A 17,547-nucleotide genomic window follows, 5' to 3' on the forward strand; every position below is an offset into this window, starting at 1 on the left:
AAACCCAAACTTAAAAAATATCACAGGATAGAGATGTTAAAAAGAGCATTTAAATGAATAATAATGTCCGGTTGCATTTAGGCCGCCAGTGTGGAATTCTGCACGTTTTTCCTGTGAACATTTATTGATCAATTAATCAAGTTACCGAAATAATGTAAAATTACCGCAGCGTCATAACAATATTAACAATTAATGCAACAAAAAGCGTGTGTTGGCGTCTCACCTGTAGTTTTAATTATTTAATTGTGATATGTTTTTGTATTGTTTGTGGCGGTAGTGTTTACTATGTTTAAAGCTCATCTCTTTGATGAGCCAGCGGTAGAGTCACTTCCTCAACCGTGCCCAGGCGTATGGTTTCATTTGGTTTGGAAAACTTTGGTATGTATTCTACTGTATCACTGTTGCTAAACACCGAATTGTGTAGATTGTCCATTGGTGCCGCGGGATCAGGACTTGTGAGTGTTATTTTGGATTTGGTCGCAACTCTGTGGAATGTATGCATGTATCTAATGTGGTTATGTTGTGTTCTGTGTTTGTTAGTTAGGCTACATAAACTAAAAGGGTTATTTTTTTAGATAACGTGCAAAGGCAAAAAGTTCAAGTTTGAATTTGTACCTTAAGTACAGCTATTCAAAGTGAATATAGTTGAAGAACTTAATGGGTAGACATAGGGTAAAGTTCTATTGACGTTGGCGGGTTCCACCGCGTGCTCCGCGCAATTTTTGTGGATTTCTAAGTTTAGATCGTATATATCCATGTATATATATTTACTCAATTTTTGTACTAGTATTAAGTAGTATTTTTATTGATATTACTATTCCACTTTAGCTTACCTGTCCCTAGCCTGCATGCTCGCTTCAACATCCAGACTGCGTGGTTGACGGAAATCACATTCCAGCGAGAAAGCCGAGTCGCCAGGCGTTATAAGCTCCGGGTCGTTTTGTATGACCACAATGTTCGTATAAAGCTCACCATCCTTAAGAGTCTGGCACTGGTCTAACTGAAAGTTCATCTCCAATGTGCGTGTACCCTGGTTCGAAGTGGGCTTCATGAAACACGGCGCCGTTTGCTTGTAGAAGCTGCCACGTGTGTACATAACACCAGTAAATGGTTTCTCAGTCTCCAACATGACGTTCATCGAATTGGCACCACACTTCAGATTAACCTTTTGTATACCCTGATCGCTGCCCTCAATTTTGAAAGTGTCGGACAGGTCTTGCTCCCAGGTTTCTGCAACAATGTGTGAAATGCTTTAAATTGTAATAAGAGTAGTCTAGCAAATACATTTAGGATTTGACCAAGAAGTATAACACGAATTCTTAAATTAGCAGGAGTGAAGCTTGAAAAAAAAATTCGATTTTTGTTCAATTTACATCAAACAAATATATCAAGTTCCAGTTAATATTATTGAAACTAATGTAATCTAAATCACTAAAACTTAACGTTTTCAAAATTTGTTTATTTTTTGAAAAATCGACATTTTAACGGTCAGTGCTCATCTCAAAGTTCAAGCAACTCTAGGCACATCTCTGTTTGCTCTTTCTGGCCTTCTACGCCGGCTACAGGCATATATTGAAACCGGTTTCTTTTGTTTTGGTCTGCCCAGAATCGCCCTAACTTGCCATTGAAATTTCTCCACACCTTGCGTGAATCAGCGATCCATGGCCTACCTTGGTTCTGTTGTTGCTGTTTAGTATTACCAGTTGCGTAGATGGCTAGCAATAGGTTGCAGCCGAATAGAATCAAAAGCATATTTTTTAACTTTAACATATTGCACTCGACTAATACTTTTGTTATATACACGAGTATAACAGATTTTATATTTGGCCTTTATCACGAAACACCTGCTGATGGCTCAAAGCTCTAAGCAAAACTGACGCTTCGACTGTGACGGCGCAGCGCATATAAACGTAGTCGCCTCAAAGCGCGACTTGGGCAGCTGGTGTTGAGAAAGAGAAAGAGTGCGAGAGTAAAAGAAAGAGCGCGTGCGCAACAGAGAATCTGGTCAATCAGCTGGCGGGCAGACGCCGTTACAATGATAAGATTATATTTATTGGCATAGAGCAATGTGACGGCGAGTGTGCGTACATACATACATACATGCATACACGAAAGTGTAAGTAAAAAAAAATGATTTTTAGGCAGAGGCAGAAAATTGTTGCAAGGCACAAACGCAAAGCGCAATTTAAGGAAAACAAAATGCGGCTTCATCCACAGCATTTCCGCTTTTCATGCGGATTTTTGTTGTGCATTTATTGCATTTCTTTTTGCTACTGTTGCTGCGGCTGTAGTTGTTGTTGTTGTTGTGAGTATTCATTATTCAAAATGTTATTAAACTTCCCCGTTTTGTACAACGCGAAGCGCTTCGACGGTTCTCCATACAGCAAGAAATGCTGTGGTTCGTTTTTATTTTTATTTGTGGTATACATATATAAACAATTGCGTTAATTAAGGCTTAATTAGTGCATTTGTTGGCAGCCAGGCAGGTGACCATGGCAGCGAAAGGTGGAAGTTGCATATTTGGTCTCTTTTAAGCAACTAACAAAAATGCATTTTCGAAAGCAATTTGTCAGTTGGACGTAATGGATTTGTTTTAAATTGATCATAACAAGATAAATCACATAATTGGAGAGTCACCGCGTGGTTGCTGTTTTATAGGAATCGGGTTATATCACTGATTTCAAATGTTTTTTAATAATCTATAATCTATAGTCTTTCAATTGTTCATGCAAATATTAGTGCCATTTGTAAACTAAAGCTAATAATTCTTTAAAATCGTTATCAGCACTCTAAGATAACAGCACATTGAAAAGTATGTATATATATATTCAGATAATAACGGTCATTTTCAAAGTTAGTGTAAAATAATCGAAATATAAGTATTTATATTATTATTATGCAAGAGAAGTTTAGAAGTGCCGATAGATCTTTTTAAAACCACTTGGTTTTATTACGCTTCTAATTAATTTTTAACTTAACCATATATCTTTGAACACTAAAAAAAAAAAAAAGGTTGTAAATATAATACTAAAAAGTGATCAGTGTGTGCATAACTTAATGACTGATTGGCTTGCGTTCAAACGCATTTCCAAGGATCTTTATGAAAATTCAGTTGAGACGCGCTTTTTAGATTTCGTCAAATCCACGCCTCTGGGATACAAAATGCAGGTCAAAGGTTGTATAAATGAAAGTTTAACTTTCACGTCAAGCCTGACACCACAAGTCTAAAATATATAGATAGACTTCCAATTTTTCTTCATATATGTACTAATGTAAAATGCAACTTGAGAAAGGATTTTAAAATAGAACGGATAAAGATCAATTTTCAACAAGTTGCTATAATTTTAATAAATTATGAAAATTACGAAAAATTAAGTACATGAGTAAATGGTTTATTTGGATCATCATGAATAATAGATAATGTTGACAGAAGCTTTTTGTTTAAACTGTTAGATATTTGACTTCGGTTGGTTCATCGAAAATAATTTAGTGTATACACCAAAGCGTTAATTATTAAAATCCCAATGTGATTTATTTCTTTTTAAGTGCGGCCCAGTATCGTTCCAGTTCGTTGCCCTCCCAGTGGAAAGGTTTTACCAAGATGCTAAAACAGTTTAAAAAATATGTAAATATTAGAGATCATTGAATTGGCCAACAAAAAAGAAAGAAATTATGCGAATAAGAGCGAAAAAGTAAAATAATCATTAATTGCAAATTACTACTCATATTCGACTGCGGCACGAAACTATAACAAGTTCAACAACAACATGCAATGCACGAGGAGATTGAGATACTTGAGAGAGTCGCTGGCTGCCTACTGCACCGATAGCCAAGATTGTCAATGAGTGGGCACATAAATTTACAACGAAATGGACCCGACTCAAGCACGGACTGGGACTTTGAGTTGTTGGTATTTCTGTCTCTGTGTCTGGACAGTTGTTGACGGCGATTGCCGACGGAGTCGGATGTGATGCAATAGTAACATTGTATCCGAGTTGCACAATTTCGTATAGCTTCCGAGTACAAGTGCAAGTTCGACTGCAACTTGACCACCACTCACTTTTCTCTGAGATGCTGCAGCACTTCCTGCTCTTTCGCACTGAGGCCGTCGTAAAAGGCAGCCAAATTCATTTGGAGCAACTGGCGCGTTTGGTTGCCAACCAGAAATGTGGACACATCGCGTAGTTGAATGGTGTAGTACATGGCCAGTTTTCCCAGTTCCACCCCTTCCTTCTTGCATAGCTCGGCGGCTTTGCGCGCTATTTTCTTCTGCTCATCGCTGGCTGGATGCCAGGGCTGCGGCCCGGCATTGGTCAGCAGACCCAGCGAATGTGCGGCTGCACAAATAATGCCCAGATTCTGGGACTTTAAATAGTCCAAATAGTCGAGCAGCGTATTATCAGCAAGAGTATAACGTGCATATGTGAGCACCGTCTGAGGGATAAGACAGATATTGGCTAAGGCATAAAATTCTTCATGGGGGGAAATACTACTCACATCGAATCTGCCCTCGGCGCGAGAAATGCACTCCTTTAATACTGATATTGGATATGCGGATAGGCCAATAAACTTGGCCTTGCCCTCTTTTACCAACTGCTCCAGAGTGGGCAGAGTTTCGTTGAGCACAATTTCCAAATTTTCGGCGAATTCGATGTCATGTATTTGTATCACATCCACGTAGTCCAGGCCTAGCAGCTGCAAACTCTTCTCCACGCTCTCACGGGTCTTCTGCGCGCTAAAGTCAAACATGTGCTCGTAGTCCAGCTCATAGCGTGCCACCTTGGTGGCTATGTAGTAGGCCTCCCTTGGCACGTCCCTTAGCGCTTTGCCAAGCACTTCCTCCGAGCGTCCCTGGCCATACCACGGCGCTGTGTCTATGTAGTTGATGCCAGCTTTCAAAGCGTCGTGCACTGTTCTTATGCCCTCCTCTAGGTCGAAGCTGCATCAACAATCAAATTTACACATACATATCGCCACTCTGTTTCTATCTTATTTCATTCAAAACACACCCATAGTTAGCACAGAGCGCCCCTCCCCCGAACGCGATTTTGGAGATTTCCAGACCAGTTTTACCGAACTTGCGGTACTCCATGCGCTTCACTTGCTCCTCATTGTGGAAGCCTTTGACAAAGGTCACTGGTAATTTTCCAGACATATCTGTTTACTTATTTTTAGCCTTTTTTCGCAATCTGCCGAAACGCGTTCCAGCCTCAGAGAAACGACAAAGTAGACTGAAAGCTAATTCTTAATATTCCACTCAGTAGCAAAGAACGGGATTGTTTTTGCACTCTAGTGTGTGTGTGTGTGTGTGTGTGTGTGTGTGAAGTGTTTGCTGATATGGCGAGTACTTAAGCGAGATTGCAAACGTTATAGTCTGGAGAGCGCAAGGAGAGTTAAGCATGGGATTCGCTCATTGAGTCGATTACAGGGACGGTTCAGATAGACTGAACGATAGCAAAAATTCGTTGTTTTTTATAAATATGGGTTGGATAAGCAAGTTGTAAAAAGAAAAAGCTAAACATTTGGGAACGAATAAAAAAAAATCAATCAAATAAAAATTCAGCGATCGGATAACAAGCAAATTACTTTACGTCCTCGTTTAACGCAACTACATATCTACAATCAACAACTCTATAAAAGCAACTCTCAAATACGAGATCTACGCGAAATTTATATGCAGCAAACTATAAAAATAAAACCAGGCCAGAATTTGCCTTGAAAATGGGTATAATGGATTTATACAAATGTATGGAACAGGCAGAAGGAAGAATCTCCGACCTCACAAAGTATATGATTTCTTGGTTAGCATCAAAAGCCGAGTCGATCTAGACATGTCCGACCGTTTGTCCGCCAGTCCGTATGTATATACTCGTTGACATCAGGACCTTTGATAGCTAGAGACTGAATTTTGCACTTCCTACCCGCGCAGTACTCCGAGGAAAAGCAAGTACACCCTCTCAACTGTTACTTGCTACTTGCTACTTGCTCCGTTATGAAGAAAATATTGTATTTTTAACCAAGTCTCAGTAAAAGTAAAATATCGAAATTTAAAGCAAGAGATTCGACATAAATGCTTGAAAGTTTTAAATTAAGACCTATAACATTTTAAGACAATAGAGCTTTGTAAATATTTCAGGTGGAACAATTATTTTATGTCTCTCGAAATGTATAGGTTCAATTAGCGTGCAAAATTGATTTAAACGGAAACTATAAACTAAACCAAACAGTAGACTAGACAATTATAAGTGGTCGTACCTTTTGATGTTATACACACTAATACACCAGAATATGGAAACACTAGCGACAGATTCGTCAATTGCAGTTGTTGTTTTTGTTTTTACTTTTCTGTTATTTAAAAACCTCCATCAGAGCTGCCACCAAAACACATTTTTAGATTTGTTTTTGTTGGATAGTTTTTAATTTGGATACACGTTTTACTTGCAGTAGTTGTTGTTGTTATTGCTTCCCTCTGTGGCACCTTATTGTGTAATTTGTATTAAATTGATCAATTTATTTCGTTTACAGGTAAATGGCCACAACCAAGCCAAAGAGACGCAACAGCTCATTGAAGCTGAAAGGATCATGTCGACAAATAAACTGCATGGCCGCTGGAATAATGGATTTCATGATGAGTTCAAGGCGCATCACTGACCTGGCTGCAATATTGTTACCAGATTTGACGCTCCCTGAAACGGCGCTGAGAAGATAATGGACGCAGCGAATATAACACCGAAGAAGGGGCCTTAGATGGGGATGCCGTTGCTCGCACTTGAAGACATTTTCCATTGTTTATGTTGTTTGTGTGTTTGGTATACAAGATAAAGGTGAAATGCGAATTCGAATTCTGTTAAGCTTTTCGCATATTGCACTATGATTCCTTATGGCGTCCAAATGTCGGCACGTTCTGCCCTGCTTTGCAAGTTGAAACATATTGTTTTTATTACATATACAATATAAAGAGGGTATATATGTAAAAATAAAAAAAATAATACAATTTATAAGCCGAGCCACAAAAAGAGACGACCCAGAACAGCTGCTTACCTCGCCGCGTGGTAGACGGTGTACCCAAACTAGACTAACTATGCCACTGGTTTCTATGCGGAGTGTGATGCAAAGATTCATTTGGTCCATGTGGGTTCCATTTGCAGTACCAATGTTGTCACAAGTCTCGTGTAAAATTTCCGTACCGACACCATTGCGTTCCCTAGTACCTAATAATGCACTCGTTCTGTCTAGGCTATGTGGACCGCTCTGTGGGAGGTTACAGATATTATAGTAATTGGAAATAAAACTATACAGGAAAAGTGACAGCCACAACACAGAACAAGAGTGAGAAGTATGAAAGTATGTTATAAGTAGAATATTATGGATACATACTAAATTTGGCGTCTCATAAGCGTCGAGATGTGCTCAAAAAATAGGACATTGATATCAGTTCCAATCGAACTCATCAAAACGCGAAATGGTAACGACTATATCATATACAGTTTTTAAGATCGGACATGAACTAATCTGATGTCTGATTCGGATCAATACGTCAGATATGCCTTATTTTGCCTGCTACATACATTTGAACAAACCGATTATATTCCTGTTACCCATTTGCAATAGGTTCAGGACATAAACTGCAACACACTTTACATATTCGCAGCTTGTTCTTGGCAGTCATGGCTATAAATACTTACTGAGATCATCTTGGATTCCCAAGTCATATTGCACCGCATAGGCGCTCTTCAAATGCGGTGGTTGCAACGAATTGCGATATTGCAGTTCTTCAGCGCTTTGTGAGCAATTGGGAGCAAACATAAAATATTAGCGGGCAATAATTTTGTATAAATAAGCAATTAACGTACGTCATGTTCGGCACACTGCCCAATTTCAGATCTGTAAGGTTGGTGTTATTGAATACCTCGCCCTCCTCATCTTCCATTGGAAGATTGCTGCCAAAATTAGCAAGTGACCGCTTAAAGGGCTGACTGTCATCGACAGCTGCGAACGCTGTCGTTTTCCCGACGTCATCCTGAAAATGCCGCTGCTTGGTTCTGAGAATGTCAATTTGCTTTTGCTGCTCTAAGATCTTTTCATTGAGGCGCATAATCTCAAGAGATAGGTTTCGCGTATGTTCTTCATACTTAGCGTTCTGTAAAGGACATACCATTTTTTAGTATGAAATTCGAACAAATATTCCACACTTTCAAATCATTATAAATTTGGATGGTTTCTATTGGAGACACATACGTTTATATATTCAATTGATTAAGTTGTGTTTCAACCTACCTGAACAGTGAGCTTTTCCAGTTCAACCTTGTTGGTAGCCACATCGCGCTCATGCTTCTCTTTAATTCGGTTCATTTCCGCCGTGCACAATGTGCGCTATATGTGTAAGGTTGTGTGTTTTGGGATATAATAGCATAGTGGGGGTTAGTGGTGAGCAGTGAGCGGTAAGAATTGAGTGTTAAGCAAAAAAAAAACAAGTAGAAATCGAAAAATATATGAAATCGTTAATGACATTGTTAATAATCCAGTTTGCTGTTGTGGCCTTCTTGGTACGACAATAATATTAATGATATTGATTATGGAATCTCACAAGAAACGGTGGTGGGAGTGGAACGACACAGGCGAGCGCAGTGCTCTCTTGGTGAGGAAGCTCCTATCTAAATTGGGTAGACAAACTCATCCACGTTCACATGCAGAGGCGACTTTCTGGATATAATATTTTACTTTGTGGGGCTAACTCATATGGACGAACATTTTAAGATCCACAGTGAGGGATCAGAGTGTGAAAAATTTCTTATATAAATAAGATGCTATCATGGACTATATGGAGGACCCTGGGATTCCAGAGAACGACTCTGGCCCAATTATGGGGAATCTGGCACGACCCGCGAGCTCGTCCACTGCTTCGTTGCCAAAGATACCGGAGCGACTAGGGACCAAGCAAAGAGCTTCTAAAGACATTTCCACAAGCTTCCTGAGTAAAGACCCATAGAAGACCCTGAATTTCAGCTTGACCATCCGTGAACATAATTAGATTTAATCTGGATAAAACTGCAATAGCCTGAAACTCAGATTAAAAAGCACTAATCTAGGTCACGTTACCGACATATAGGAAATGGATTTATTAGGCATCGTTTATTTACACTTGTATTATAAACTAGACAAGTAACTCACAAAATATTTATTAAGCCTTAAAAAGTACGAAAATACTCTAATAACAGTTAAAACAAATTGACAGTAGCGCTTTTGCACCTAAAACTCAGTTGGTTTTCGAGATTCTAAATTAATAACAACGTTGTTGCTTAACAGTATCTTATAGATTGCCCCCAGAAGCAGTACCAACATAATTATAAATTTTAAAACGGTAAGAGTGCAGCGCCCACCACTACGCAAATGCTTCGTTCCTTCTGGAGATGTTAACTTTTCGTTGGCATATGTTTGTGTGTGTTTCTCAGATTTGCCCAGCTTATGCAAATCTAATGATACAAGAGTTTCGGACTTTCAGTTTTAGTAATTCGTGTTTTTTTTTATTAAGATGTATGCGAAGTTGTGATAGTAAGTGATATAGTTGGTGGTGTAGGAAGAGAAGAGGAAACGGAGAAAATTTTCTTTAAATACCATTGCTTTAAATCAAATTAATCTACTTATTTGGTTATTCGTATACGATCTCTTAAAGCAGCACTAACAACACGAGTGCACAGAGCTAATCAGAAATACATTATACCCCTTTTGCCTATTTTTAATGGGTTTACGGTATAAAAAGACGAGAGACAGAAGACAGCTCATGAACTCAATATTTTAAAAAATACCAAAATAAGCATGACATACTAAATAAAATGATATTGTTTTAATTATAGTACAAAGACTAGCTTCAGGTTAGCAATGAGCAAAGTGCAGCAAGTGTAACAAACAGAAATCTAATAAGCGGCTCCTGTCGACACCGTCTGTAACAACTGTATCACATCAGATGAAGCAAAACGAGTAAGAGTGATCCAGTCGGGGGTGCCCGACTGCAAGATACCTTGAACCCAACGCCATGCAGTCCCTAAAATTATTGTATCTTCCTTCTATACATGCATACAGAAATACATATTAAAAATGAGAAAAGGGGTAATTATGTGTGCAAATGGGTCCGACAGGTAGAAGGAACCTATAAGCATATATAAACTTCATCAGGACGAAGTGCTGAGCCAATAGGTCTCGATATTAAAACAATAAAGGCTAGGGACTTTTAATTTATATTTGGGTATACCAGCGTCTGTCTGCAATTCAGCAAGCTATGGTCAAACCACTGTGTCTACAAGGGCTGCTGAAGATACAAGTTTAGTTTCCGAATGTGTGACTTTGTAGCGAGCATGTCCTTATTTGCGAATCGTTTGCTGTATTTGTTCTTCATACTGAGCGACGGCTCAGAGGTTTACGAGACAGACCGCTTGGCTTTGGTCGGAGGATTTGTCGGCTTGTTGCCGAGGGGATTGATAACAGGAAGCTCAATCCAAGACCTGGCCACAGGTTCCTGTAGAACAGTCGACTAAATTATTTAAATCGCTACACGAACGAGCTTCATATCCTCGCATCTGGCTCTGTTGCTTAAGCAATTATAGCTAGGGTGGACAGAGGAATAAACATTAACATGGACATAGGGGGACGCAGTTTCCGTTTTAATGAATAACATAGACCAGGCAACAAATTACACTACTCCTCAAACTCTGAAACAACCAAAAAAAAAGAAAAGAAATCCTGCTTCCGCTGCTCTTCTTTGCCATAAGGGGCAAACAGACCTCTGCATCCAGAAACAACGCAACATTATCCTGACTTGATTTCCAGGGATTACCTCATCCCCGCTACTGAACATCAGCGGCCACAACAAGGTGCTGCGTCTCTCCTATCTTGGCCAAACCAAACCCGTGAAAACTTTCGACATGGGTAGCTCCTATCTATTTATACACAACTGGATGCCATATTTATGCCCAGAAATTTTCATTAGGATCGGACTATACACGCCGAAGCATATCACGAATGTCTAGAGCAAAGGTAAGATATTCAGGTAGGAAAAAAAAGCTTTTATGTTTACTACGGCCGATCAGCGCTGAGTTCAGGCTATCTCCTAGTCGGGTACTAGAAACATTTACGTTTTAATACTTTTTTGGCCACCTTAAGGCTGCCAAGATGGAAGCAATTGTAAATAGCAAAAGTGTTGTTAGGCAACAGAAAGCAAATACCTAGATTAAGCAATGCACCCAACGTTCACTTACCATTTTTGTTTTCATCTTTTCTAATTTACCCTCCATGTCAAGACGCTGATCCTTGAGCTCCTGCCGCGCGTCCGCTAGCTGCTGCATATATGCACGTTCTATCAGCTCCAATTGTTGAGCATTGCAAGCATTGTTTTCTTTGACCTGCATTGAGGTACGCATTGCGTCTATATGCTCGTTGGCTTGTTGTAGTTGGGCACTCAAATCTGCTGTGCGCCTCTGCTGCTGCACAATCTCCAAGTTGAGGCCTCCAACTTCAAGAAACAGCCTATCTTTTTCCTTCTCAACGTCTTTCAGCTGAAGCTGTAGATCGCGTATCGTATTGATGTTAGTTTTCTTACACTCTCTCTCGAGTTTTATCATTCGTTCATAAGTAGCAACTCGTGCCGTCTCCGCCAAAACCCGTTGCTGTTCCAAACTGGCCTGTTTCTCCTCCGATCGGCTTGTACGCTCCTTGTTCTTTCGCAATTCCAACAGCAGACTTTCCTTCTCACGTTGCAATACCGTGATGAGCTCTGCTTGCTCGTTCTGCGTTCGTTTGGACTGAGCTTTTTCGCGTTGCGTTTTGGATAAAATTGCTTGCTGTTCGCCTTGTTTTATGGCTATTTTCTCCAAGCGCTTGGTACTTAAGTCCAACTGTGACTTGCTCTTCTCCAGTTCTTCCTCCCTTTTTGCAAGCGTGCATTGAATTGCTTTAAATTCCTTCTCGATAATTCGCTTGTGCTCCATCTGCTGTATTTGCTCCTGTTCCAGGCTCAAATTTTTCCGCCGTTCTTCTTTTATCCAATTCTCCAGTTTGTTAACATGTAATATTAGTGATTCTTGCTTATGTAACTGCTGCTGTGCCTCTTTTAGTTTTCGCTGCGAATCATTAAGTTCCCGTTGTCCTTTTTCTAACTGCTGTGTTTGTATCATAATCTGCTCTTGGAGCGCTTGGCTGGTGGACTCTCTTTTTTGAAGCAGCTCCGTTTGTTCCTTTAACCTGTGTTCCAACCTTTTTTGGTTCTCATTCACAGCCTTAAGTTGTTGTTTAACGTGCGCCTCTTGTTTCTGCTTGCAAAGCTCTTGCCGCCCGACTTCCAGTTGTTGGCTCAGCTGCGTTTGACCCCCATTCTGTATCGTTGTTTCTTCAGTTTCAAGTTTAAGAGATTGATTTGTTTTTGCAGCATTATGCTCTTCATCATAAAGCTTTTCAGTCGACATAATCGTGAGCTGACTACTCACCTGGGAGGGGCTGTGTTCAGACAGTTGATTTTCACACTTATTTCTCTTATCCTGGTTGCGCATTCTGTCCATTAAACATATCAGCATATTTTCCACTTGTTTCAGTCGATTTTCGCTGGTAGGTGATGAAGTTGTGTCGTGGTCACATTTAGCGCTTATCCTGTGGATTAAGCACTGTACTTGCTGTTGGGCGTCGTTTAGCCGCTGACGCTGCTCAGCCAATTGATCTTGTTGAGACTGAATGATCATTTGCTGTGCCTTTAACTTCTGGCGCTGACTAAATGAGCATTCTTTTTCCTCGCTGATGTGCCCTTCTAGGATACGTTTTTGACTGCATAGTTGAATTAATTCAGAGCCAACCCGAGCAAGTTGCTCATCCTTTTTTTCAAGTTCCTGGCTAATATTGACACTTTGACCATATTCATTGTCGCGTTGTTGCAGCTTTTCAATAGTGGCCAGCAGAGTTAACTGACTCTGTCCTAAAATCCGATCTAGCCTTTTTTTGTTCCTTATTTGTTCTTGAATACACTCTTCACACTGCATATTTTGCTGCTTCAGTGTGTTGTACTGAACCTGCAGTTCCTTCACACGTTGCAGCTCTTGCTCATAGCGGACGGACAACTGGTCCATACTGTGCCCAATTAAGCACATGAGTTGGGAATCTTCAGTTGCCGACGACATCTCTAGGGAATGGGGTTGCACAATTCTTAATAGTTTCCTCAGCATATTTGATTTTTCCTCTACGATAACTGCCAGTTGCTTACGCAGTTCGTCATTCTCCTGTGCCTTCTCACGTAATTGCTTATCTACAACGGAGCAGCCCAAGTTTTCAGGTGTGGTATTCAAGCTACAGGTTGAGTGCGACGTTTCCAACAAATCAGAGGAGGCGTTTAGTACCTCGCGACCATTATGCAACTCGGCCCGAGTTTCTTGCAGACACTGCTCCAGCTCCAATCTGTCACGCTGCAGACAAGCAATATCATCATCCTTCTCAGTCAACACCTGCGTCGCGTTCTCCAAGCGCTGCTCCAGGTCGTTTATTCGGTCCATACACACAAGCACATGCTTCTCCGAAACTTTAAGCTGCGGGTAAAACGAGTCATAAGTGAAGGACATTTTCCGCAATTTAAAAAAAAAAATCAAAATTAGATTGCTTTCGAGCCCGATTACAAGACACCTTGTTTACGTAACATGCCTTCTAACTTCCTAAAATGAGCAAACATACACAAGTATATAATTAGTAAGTGCAGTTCTTTTTCTTTTCTCACCCTTAGACTATTGTAAGTTATTTAATATCTTCAGTATCATTTTATTGCGTGTATTTATGTATACACCAAGGTGTCTTAAAACGTGTAATGCATAGAAGGAGACGTCTGCGAGCTTATATGTTCTTATCTTATCAACATCGGGCACTTATCATATAGCTGCCATAGAAAAGATTGGTACATTGATCACCAATCCTTTAGTCAGTCAGGACAAACAGTTTTATATAAAGAGATGTTTAAGCGCGGGATGGTGGAGCGGAGAAGCTTTTTTTGCCAGTCCAACCAAAACTCACAAGGACAAAGTTCCGTCGGAAAGTGATAGTTTTGAATTAAAATGTAAGCACGCTTTTTGAAAGTAATTTAAAATAAAATTAGAGTAATCTACACGAAGTACCCGACTAGGAAATACCCTGAGCGCCGAGCTGAACATTATTAGCTCCTGTCCACCTGTCCACACGCCTGCTCGTCGCTTTCTTTTTGCTCCACACTATCGAAAATGTATTCTTGATTAGCGATCCTTTAAGTCTATATGGTCCGATCTTGATGAAATTTTCAAGGCATTAATATAGCATCCATGAAAATACCAAAGCGGAAGGCTCTGACTTTTTTTCTATCAATTTTGGTAGAATGAAGAAGGTACCAAAAAAAAATCGGTATATACCATATGAGAAACGAAACATCGTGTTGAAATAGAAAGTAAACATATCTTGGGCCCACCAAATATTTAATAATTTGTATGCATTTGTATTACGTTTTTACAGGTATGTAAAGCGCAGAAACGACGAGTTTACTGAAAATATCTTGGATTACAGAAAATTCCACAGAAGAAACTACATTTCGACAGATCGCACCAATGGCAGCTATATGATATATTAGTCCAATGTTAATACGCTTTCGCATATACTGACACTATATCATATAGCTGCCACAGCGGTCCGATGCTTTTAATGAAAATAGTAAAACTTATGAAAGTCGAGTTTCATCAAAATATCGTAAAAAACATAAAACTTTTCAATAGAATCACCCATTTTTCGGCCGTTCCAATGGCAGCTAAAAAGAAGAATACGGAAAAGTGAAAAAGTCTCCATACAAAAATTTGTTTATTTTACAGATTCTTCCTACTAAGCTCTATGAAAGAGTTAAATAGTCAAATGTTGAAATTAATAAATGACTATATGATATGGTGGACCGATCTTGTTTAAACTTACCTCATATATAATGAGCAAAGTTTAACTGATTAGGAAAGATATCTAGATAATAGATTAAAATGTTTCGAAATCCGAAAAATATTTATCCATAAGCTTACTTTTTATTAATCATACAGCTACATGACAGTGTTTCGTTCCGGTAGATTCAACATATGTACTGTCTTCAACAGAAATACAGACGTATGCAAGTTTTTTATAACGACAGCCTTCAAAATAATATACTATTGATGGCATGACCTAGATCTTATATAATTTATAGCGTCGAAGATGTCTCTTTCTATACATTACACTTTCAAAAAGGGTATAAAATTGATCTTAATAAGGGGCTAAGGGAAGAAGAGCGAGTCACGTAGCTTACATCTTTACGTGTATAGAAGGTGAAGCTACTTTTGCGTCAACTCGGCGCTGGCTACAGGGCATTTTCCAATCACTCAACTTAGGCACTCTTTTCTTGCTTTGAAAGTTTATTTTAATCCAATCTGTTCTTTACGTTTTTTCTATCATTTTTAAAGTAAAGACATGTACAAATAATTTGTTCGATGATGACACATAACGTTAACAAATATTCATAGATTAGGTCTACTAAGTTATATGATATTATAAAAAATTGGATTGACTGCGTTTTAACCATGCTTTAAAACAAGAAAGGCGTTTTTTGTACATACCTTGCTAGAAACTTTGACAAGTTTGCTTTTAAGCTCATAAATCTCTTCGTTGTTTTCAGCAAGGATAGCATCCTTGATACTAAGATCTTTAAGCAATTGCCTTTTTAACTGTAATTCAGGTATAAGTGACCAAATGTTAACATATGGTTTAAATAGGTAGCGGCTACTGGAGCGTCTACTTGCGCCAAGTAAAGATTTAACATACACTGTCTAGTTCATTGCTATGCAGGTAATTGTCCTCGTTGTCGTGCTCGCTTTGAAGGGTAGCCGAGAATTTGGCCAATTGCTTCTTATGCGCCAAGTTCTCTTTGTAAATAAATAATTTTGATTTAAATAGCTAAAATTTAATAATATGTTCTATTTTTATACCTTTACTAAGCGAATTAATTTCGATTTGATTTTCTAAAATTTGTTCTTCTAGAACGGTCTTCTCATACCGCTCAGTCTCTAGCTGTGCCTGCAAGAATAAAGGTTATACTATGGATTAAGTACATCGTTACGCTATCGCTTCTTACACGTAGTCCCAACAGCTCCCGAGTACGCTGTTCTAGAAGCTCCGTTTTTGGAGTCGGTGGAGTTACCCATTGGCTGCGATCTAATAAGCTAATTAGCTCCCGCTTCATTGGCCCTGACGTTACAGGACTCGTACTCGTACTCGCACTCACATCATTATCGAATGATGGCGAATCCTTGTTACTATTTAACAGATAGCTATTTCCATCGCTGATATTGTGGACGGACATGTGGCTGAGAGGGCTGCAGGAACTGGAGTTGACCGAAAAATTGTTTTCAGTTATATATCGGATATTGATAATAGTCTCGTGCAAGCGAATACGAGTCATTTCTGGATTTTGTATAGTCTGTTGGAAAAAGGCCGCTATGCACTGCTGAATGTTATCTGGTAAATTTTTGCAAATATTATGAAAATATTCGCTAGGTCTTTGAACGCACGTGTAGTGCATTAGAAGTGTGTATACATAAATGAAATCTGCCGTTACTACGCGGCCATCAAGCTCCAAACGCGGCTTAAAGTTTGGATAAATATCTGCAATTAACAATCCATAAAAAACAAAATGATTTCTTTTTTTAATGTTTATGTACCTCCAAGAAATGTTTTTAGTTGTCCCATAGGAAATGTTCTGCTTGAAGACGACGCCGGTAGCTTAACCTGAGCATGCTGCGCGTAAAAGGTAAAAAAGGCTTCGATATCGGAATCTTCTATACATGTAATGTTTTCTATAAAATTGCACTTTTGGACCTAGAAATCATAGAAATAAAATAAGTAATATATTTAGCCGTACTGAGATCTATAAGAAACTTACCCACTGCAAGAGTACATATTTCCAGATACTCAATTCCATTTTTAAAAAAATCTCCAAACACTTTCATAAATGACTTGCCAAACATTTTGAATAGGGATGTAAGCAATGCCCTAAACATCGATTTTTTCAAGATAACCTAGAGCGATTGAGGTCAGTCGATATATTTTTGTATTCGTTTATTCGGTATTTCTTCTATATACGCACCCCATATGAGGAATATCCAAATGAGGGATTGGTGTATATTTTACATAGTTCTTCTCAGTGGCACAGCTTAACTTTATTGTGTGTTTTATTAAATTACAAGTAATTAGAGGTTGCGATAACCCAGTGCACGATTGGCTAATGTCGTGCAACAACGATTATACTTAACGATGAATTTTTAATCGTTTTGAACTGTCATCAACGTTTCGATATTTATAAATATCGATGTTACGGGATGTCGCAAATTTTGCCACTAACCATACAATGCTGGTTGTACCCTATAAAACTATATTAAATATTAAAATTACAAAATATAAATATGTTTAACCTTTGTAAATATTTGGATCCTGGTGAATCTAATTAAAGCCCAGTTTCGTCAAAATATCTCTTAAGCAAAATAGTTTTCCATA

The 17,547-nt window shown here is 39.0% G+C and overlaps 3 protein-coding genes across 9 annotated transcripts; all 3 read right to left on the reverse strand.

Moving 5' to 3' along the window:
• Window positions 1–30: 30 nt before the first annotated feature.
• Window positions 31–1,846, reverse strand: LOC115770907. Of its 3 annotated transcripts, none has more exons than XR_004018905.1 (4): window positions 1,671–1,846; window positions 834–1,230; window positions 224–485; window positions 31–111 (listed from the first exon to the last, which is right to left on the reverse strand). XR_004018905.1 is itself a non-coding variant. In XM_030716350.1 (3 exons), the coding sequence occupies exons 1-3, from the start codon at window positions 1,768–1,770 to the stop codon at window positions 290–292; spliced, it is 693 nt and encodes a 230-aa protein (XP_030572210.1). In that variant the 5' UTR covers window positions 1,771–1,846; the 3' UTR covers window positions 36–289. The 3 variants fall into 3 exon arrangements, 1 of the variants encoding a protein (XP_030572210.1); XR_004018906.1 differs by lacking the exon at window positions 224–485 and adding an exon at window positions 616–732 and having other exon boundaries at window positions 93–111; XM_030716350.1 differs by having other exon boundaries at window positions 36–485.
• A 1,528-nt stretch (window positions 1,847–3,374) lies between these two features.
• LOC115770905 (L-galactose dehydrogenase) lies at window positions 3,375–5,228 on the reverse strand. Its single transcript, XM_030716345.1, has 4 exons — window positions 5,010–5,228; window positions 4,498–4,939; window positions 4,061–4,434; window positions 3,375–3,604 (listed from the first exon to the last, which is right to left on the reverse strand). Exons 1-4 carry the CDS (start codon window positions 5,153–5,155, stop codon window positions 3,532–3,534), a joined length of 1,035 nt encoding a protein of 344 aa, XP_030572205.1. The 5' UTR covers window positions 5,156–5,228; the 3' UTR covers window positions 3,375–3,531.
• A 1,598-nt stretch (window positions 5,229–6,826) lies between these two features.
• Window positions 6,827–17,189, reverse strand: LOC115770903 (early endosome antigen 1-like). 5 transcript variants are annotated; one of them, XM_030716338.1, is made up of 13 exons: window positions 17,141–17,187; window positions 16,937–17,072; window positions 16,716–16,872; window positions 16,130–16,659; window positions 15,984–16,071; window positions 15,820–15,920; window positions 15,615–15,722; window positions 11,253–13,559; window positions 8,278–8,373; window positions 7,854–8,140; window positions 7,686–7,780; window positions 7,042–7,251; window positions 6,827–6,909 (listed from the first exon to the last, which is right to left on the reverse strand). In XM_030716338.1, exons 2-12 carry the CDS (start codon window positions 16,973–16,975, stop codon window positions 7,238–7,240), a joined length of 3,822 nt encoding a protein of 1,273 aa, XP_030572198.1. In that variant the 5' UTR covers window positions 16,976–17,072; window positions 17,141–17,187; the 3' UTR covers window positions 6,827–6,909; window positions 7,042–7,237. The 5 variants fall into 5 exon arrangements, with proteins under 5 accessions (XP_030572198.1, XP_030572202.1, XP_030572200.1 ...); XM_030716340.1 differs by lacking the exons at window positions 6,827–6,909; window positions 7,042–7,251; window positions 7,686–7,780; window positions 7,854–8,140 and adding an exon at window positions 8,142–8,221 and having other exon boundaries at window positions 17,141–17,189; XM_030716339.1 differs by lacking the exons at window positions 6,827–6,909; window positions 7,042–7,251; window positions 7,686–7,780; window positions 7,854–8,140; window positions 8,278–8,373 and adding an exon at window positions 8,897–9,495 and having other exon boundaries at window positions 17,141–17,189.
• Window positions 17,190–17,547: the final 358 nt, after the last annotated feature.

This window comes from Drosophila novamexicana, unplaced genomic scaffold, assembly GCF_003285875.2.
Source record: "Drosophila novamexicana strain 15010-1031.04,08,12 unplaced genomic scaffold, DnovRS2.1 tig00004560-arrow-pilon, whole genome shotgun sequence".
Taxonomy (NCBI): domain Eukaryota; kingdom Metazoa; phylum Arthropoda; class Insecta; order Diptera; family Drosophilidae; genus Drosophila; species Drosophila novamexicana.

What these genes read in the sequence shown, in the direction of transcription:
- LOC115770907 (XM_030716350.1), bottom strand. Translation starts at nt 1,770, where the DNA reads ATGTTAAAGTTAAAAAATATGCTTTTGATTCTATTCGGCTGCAACCTA. An exon ending in ACAGCAACAACAGAACCAAG is followed by an intron (nt 1,231 to 1,670) that starts GTAGGCCATGGA and finishes ACATTGTTGCAG; the next exon opens with AAACCTGGGAGCAAGACCTG. An exon ending in AGCATGCAGGCTAGGGACAG is followed by an intron (nt 486 to 833) that starts GTAAGCTAAAGT and finishes TACATTCCACAG; the next exon opens with AGTTGCGACCAAATCCAAAA.
- LOC115770905 (XM_030716345.1), bottom strand. Translation starts at nt 5,155, where the DNA reads ATGTCTGGAAAATTACCAGTGACCTTTGTCAAAGGCTTCCACAATGAG. An exon ending in GCGCCGAGGGCAGATTCGAT is followed by an intron (nt 4,435 to 4,497) that starts GTGAGTAGTATT and finishes CTTATCCCTCAG; the next exon opens with ACGGTGCTCACATATGCACG. An exon ending in CTGCAGCATCTCAGAGAAAA is followed by an intron (nt 3,605 to 4,060) that starts GTGAGTGGTGGT and finishes AAACTGTTTTAG; the next exon opens with CATCTTGGTAAAACCTTTCC.
- LOC115770903 (XM_030716338.1), bottom strand. Translation starts at nt 16,975, where the DNA reads ATGGAATTGAGTATCTGGAAATATGTACTCTTGCAGTGG. An exon ending in TTGTCAAAGTTTCTAGCAAG is followed by an intron (nt 13,560 to 15,614) that starts GTATGTACAAAA and finishes TTTTACCCGCAG; the next exon opens with CTTAAAGTTTCGGAGAAGCA. An exon ending in TGGAAAAGCTCACTGTTCAG is followed by an intron (nt 8,141 to 8,277) that starts GTAGGTTGAAAC and finishes TGTCCTTTACAG; the next exon opens with AACGCTAAGTATGAAGAACA.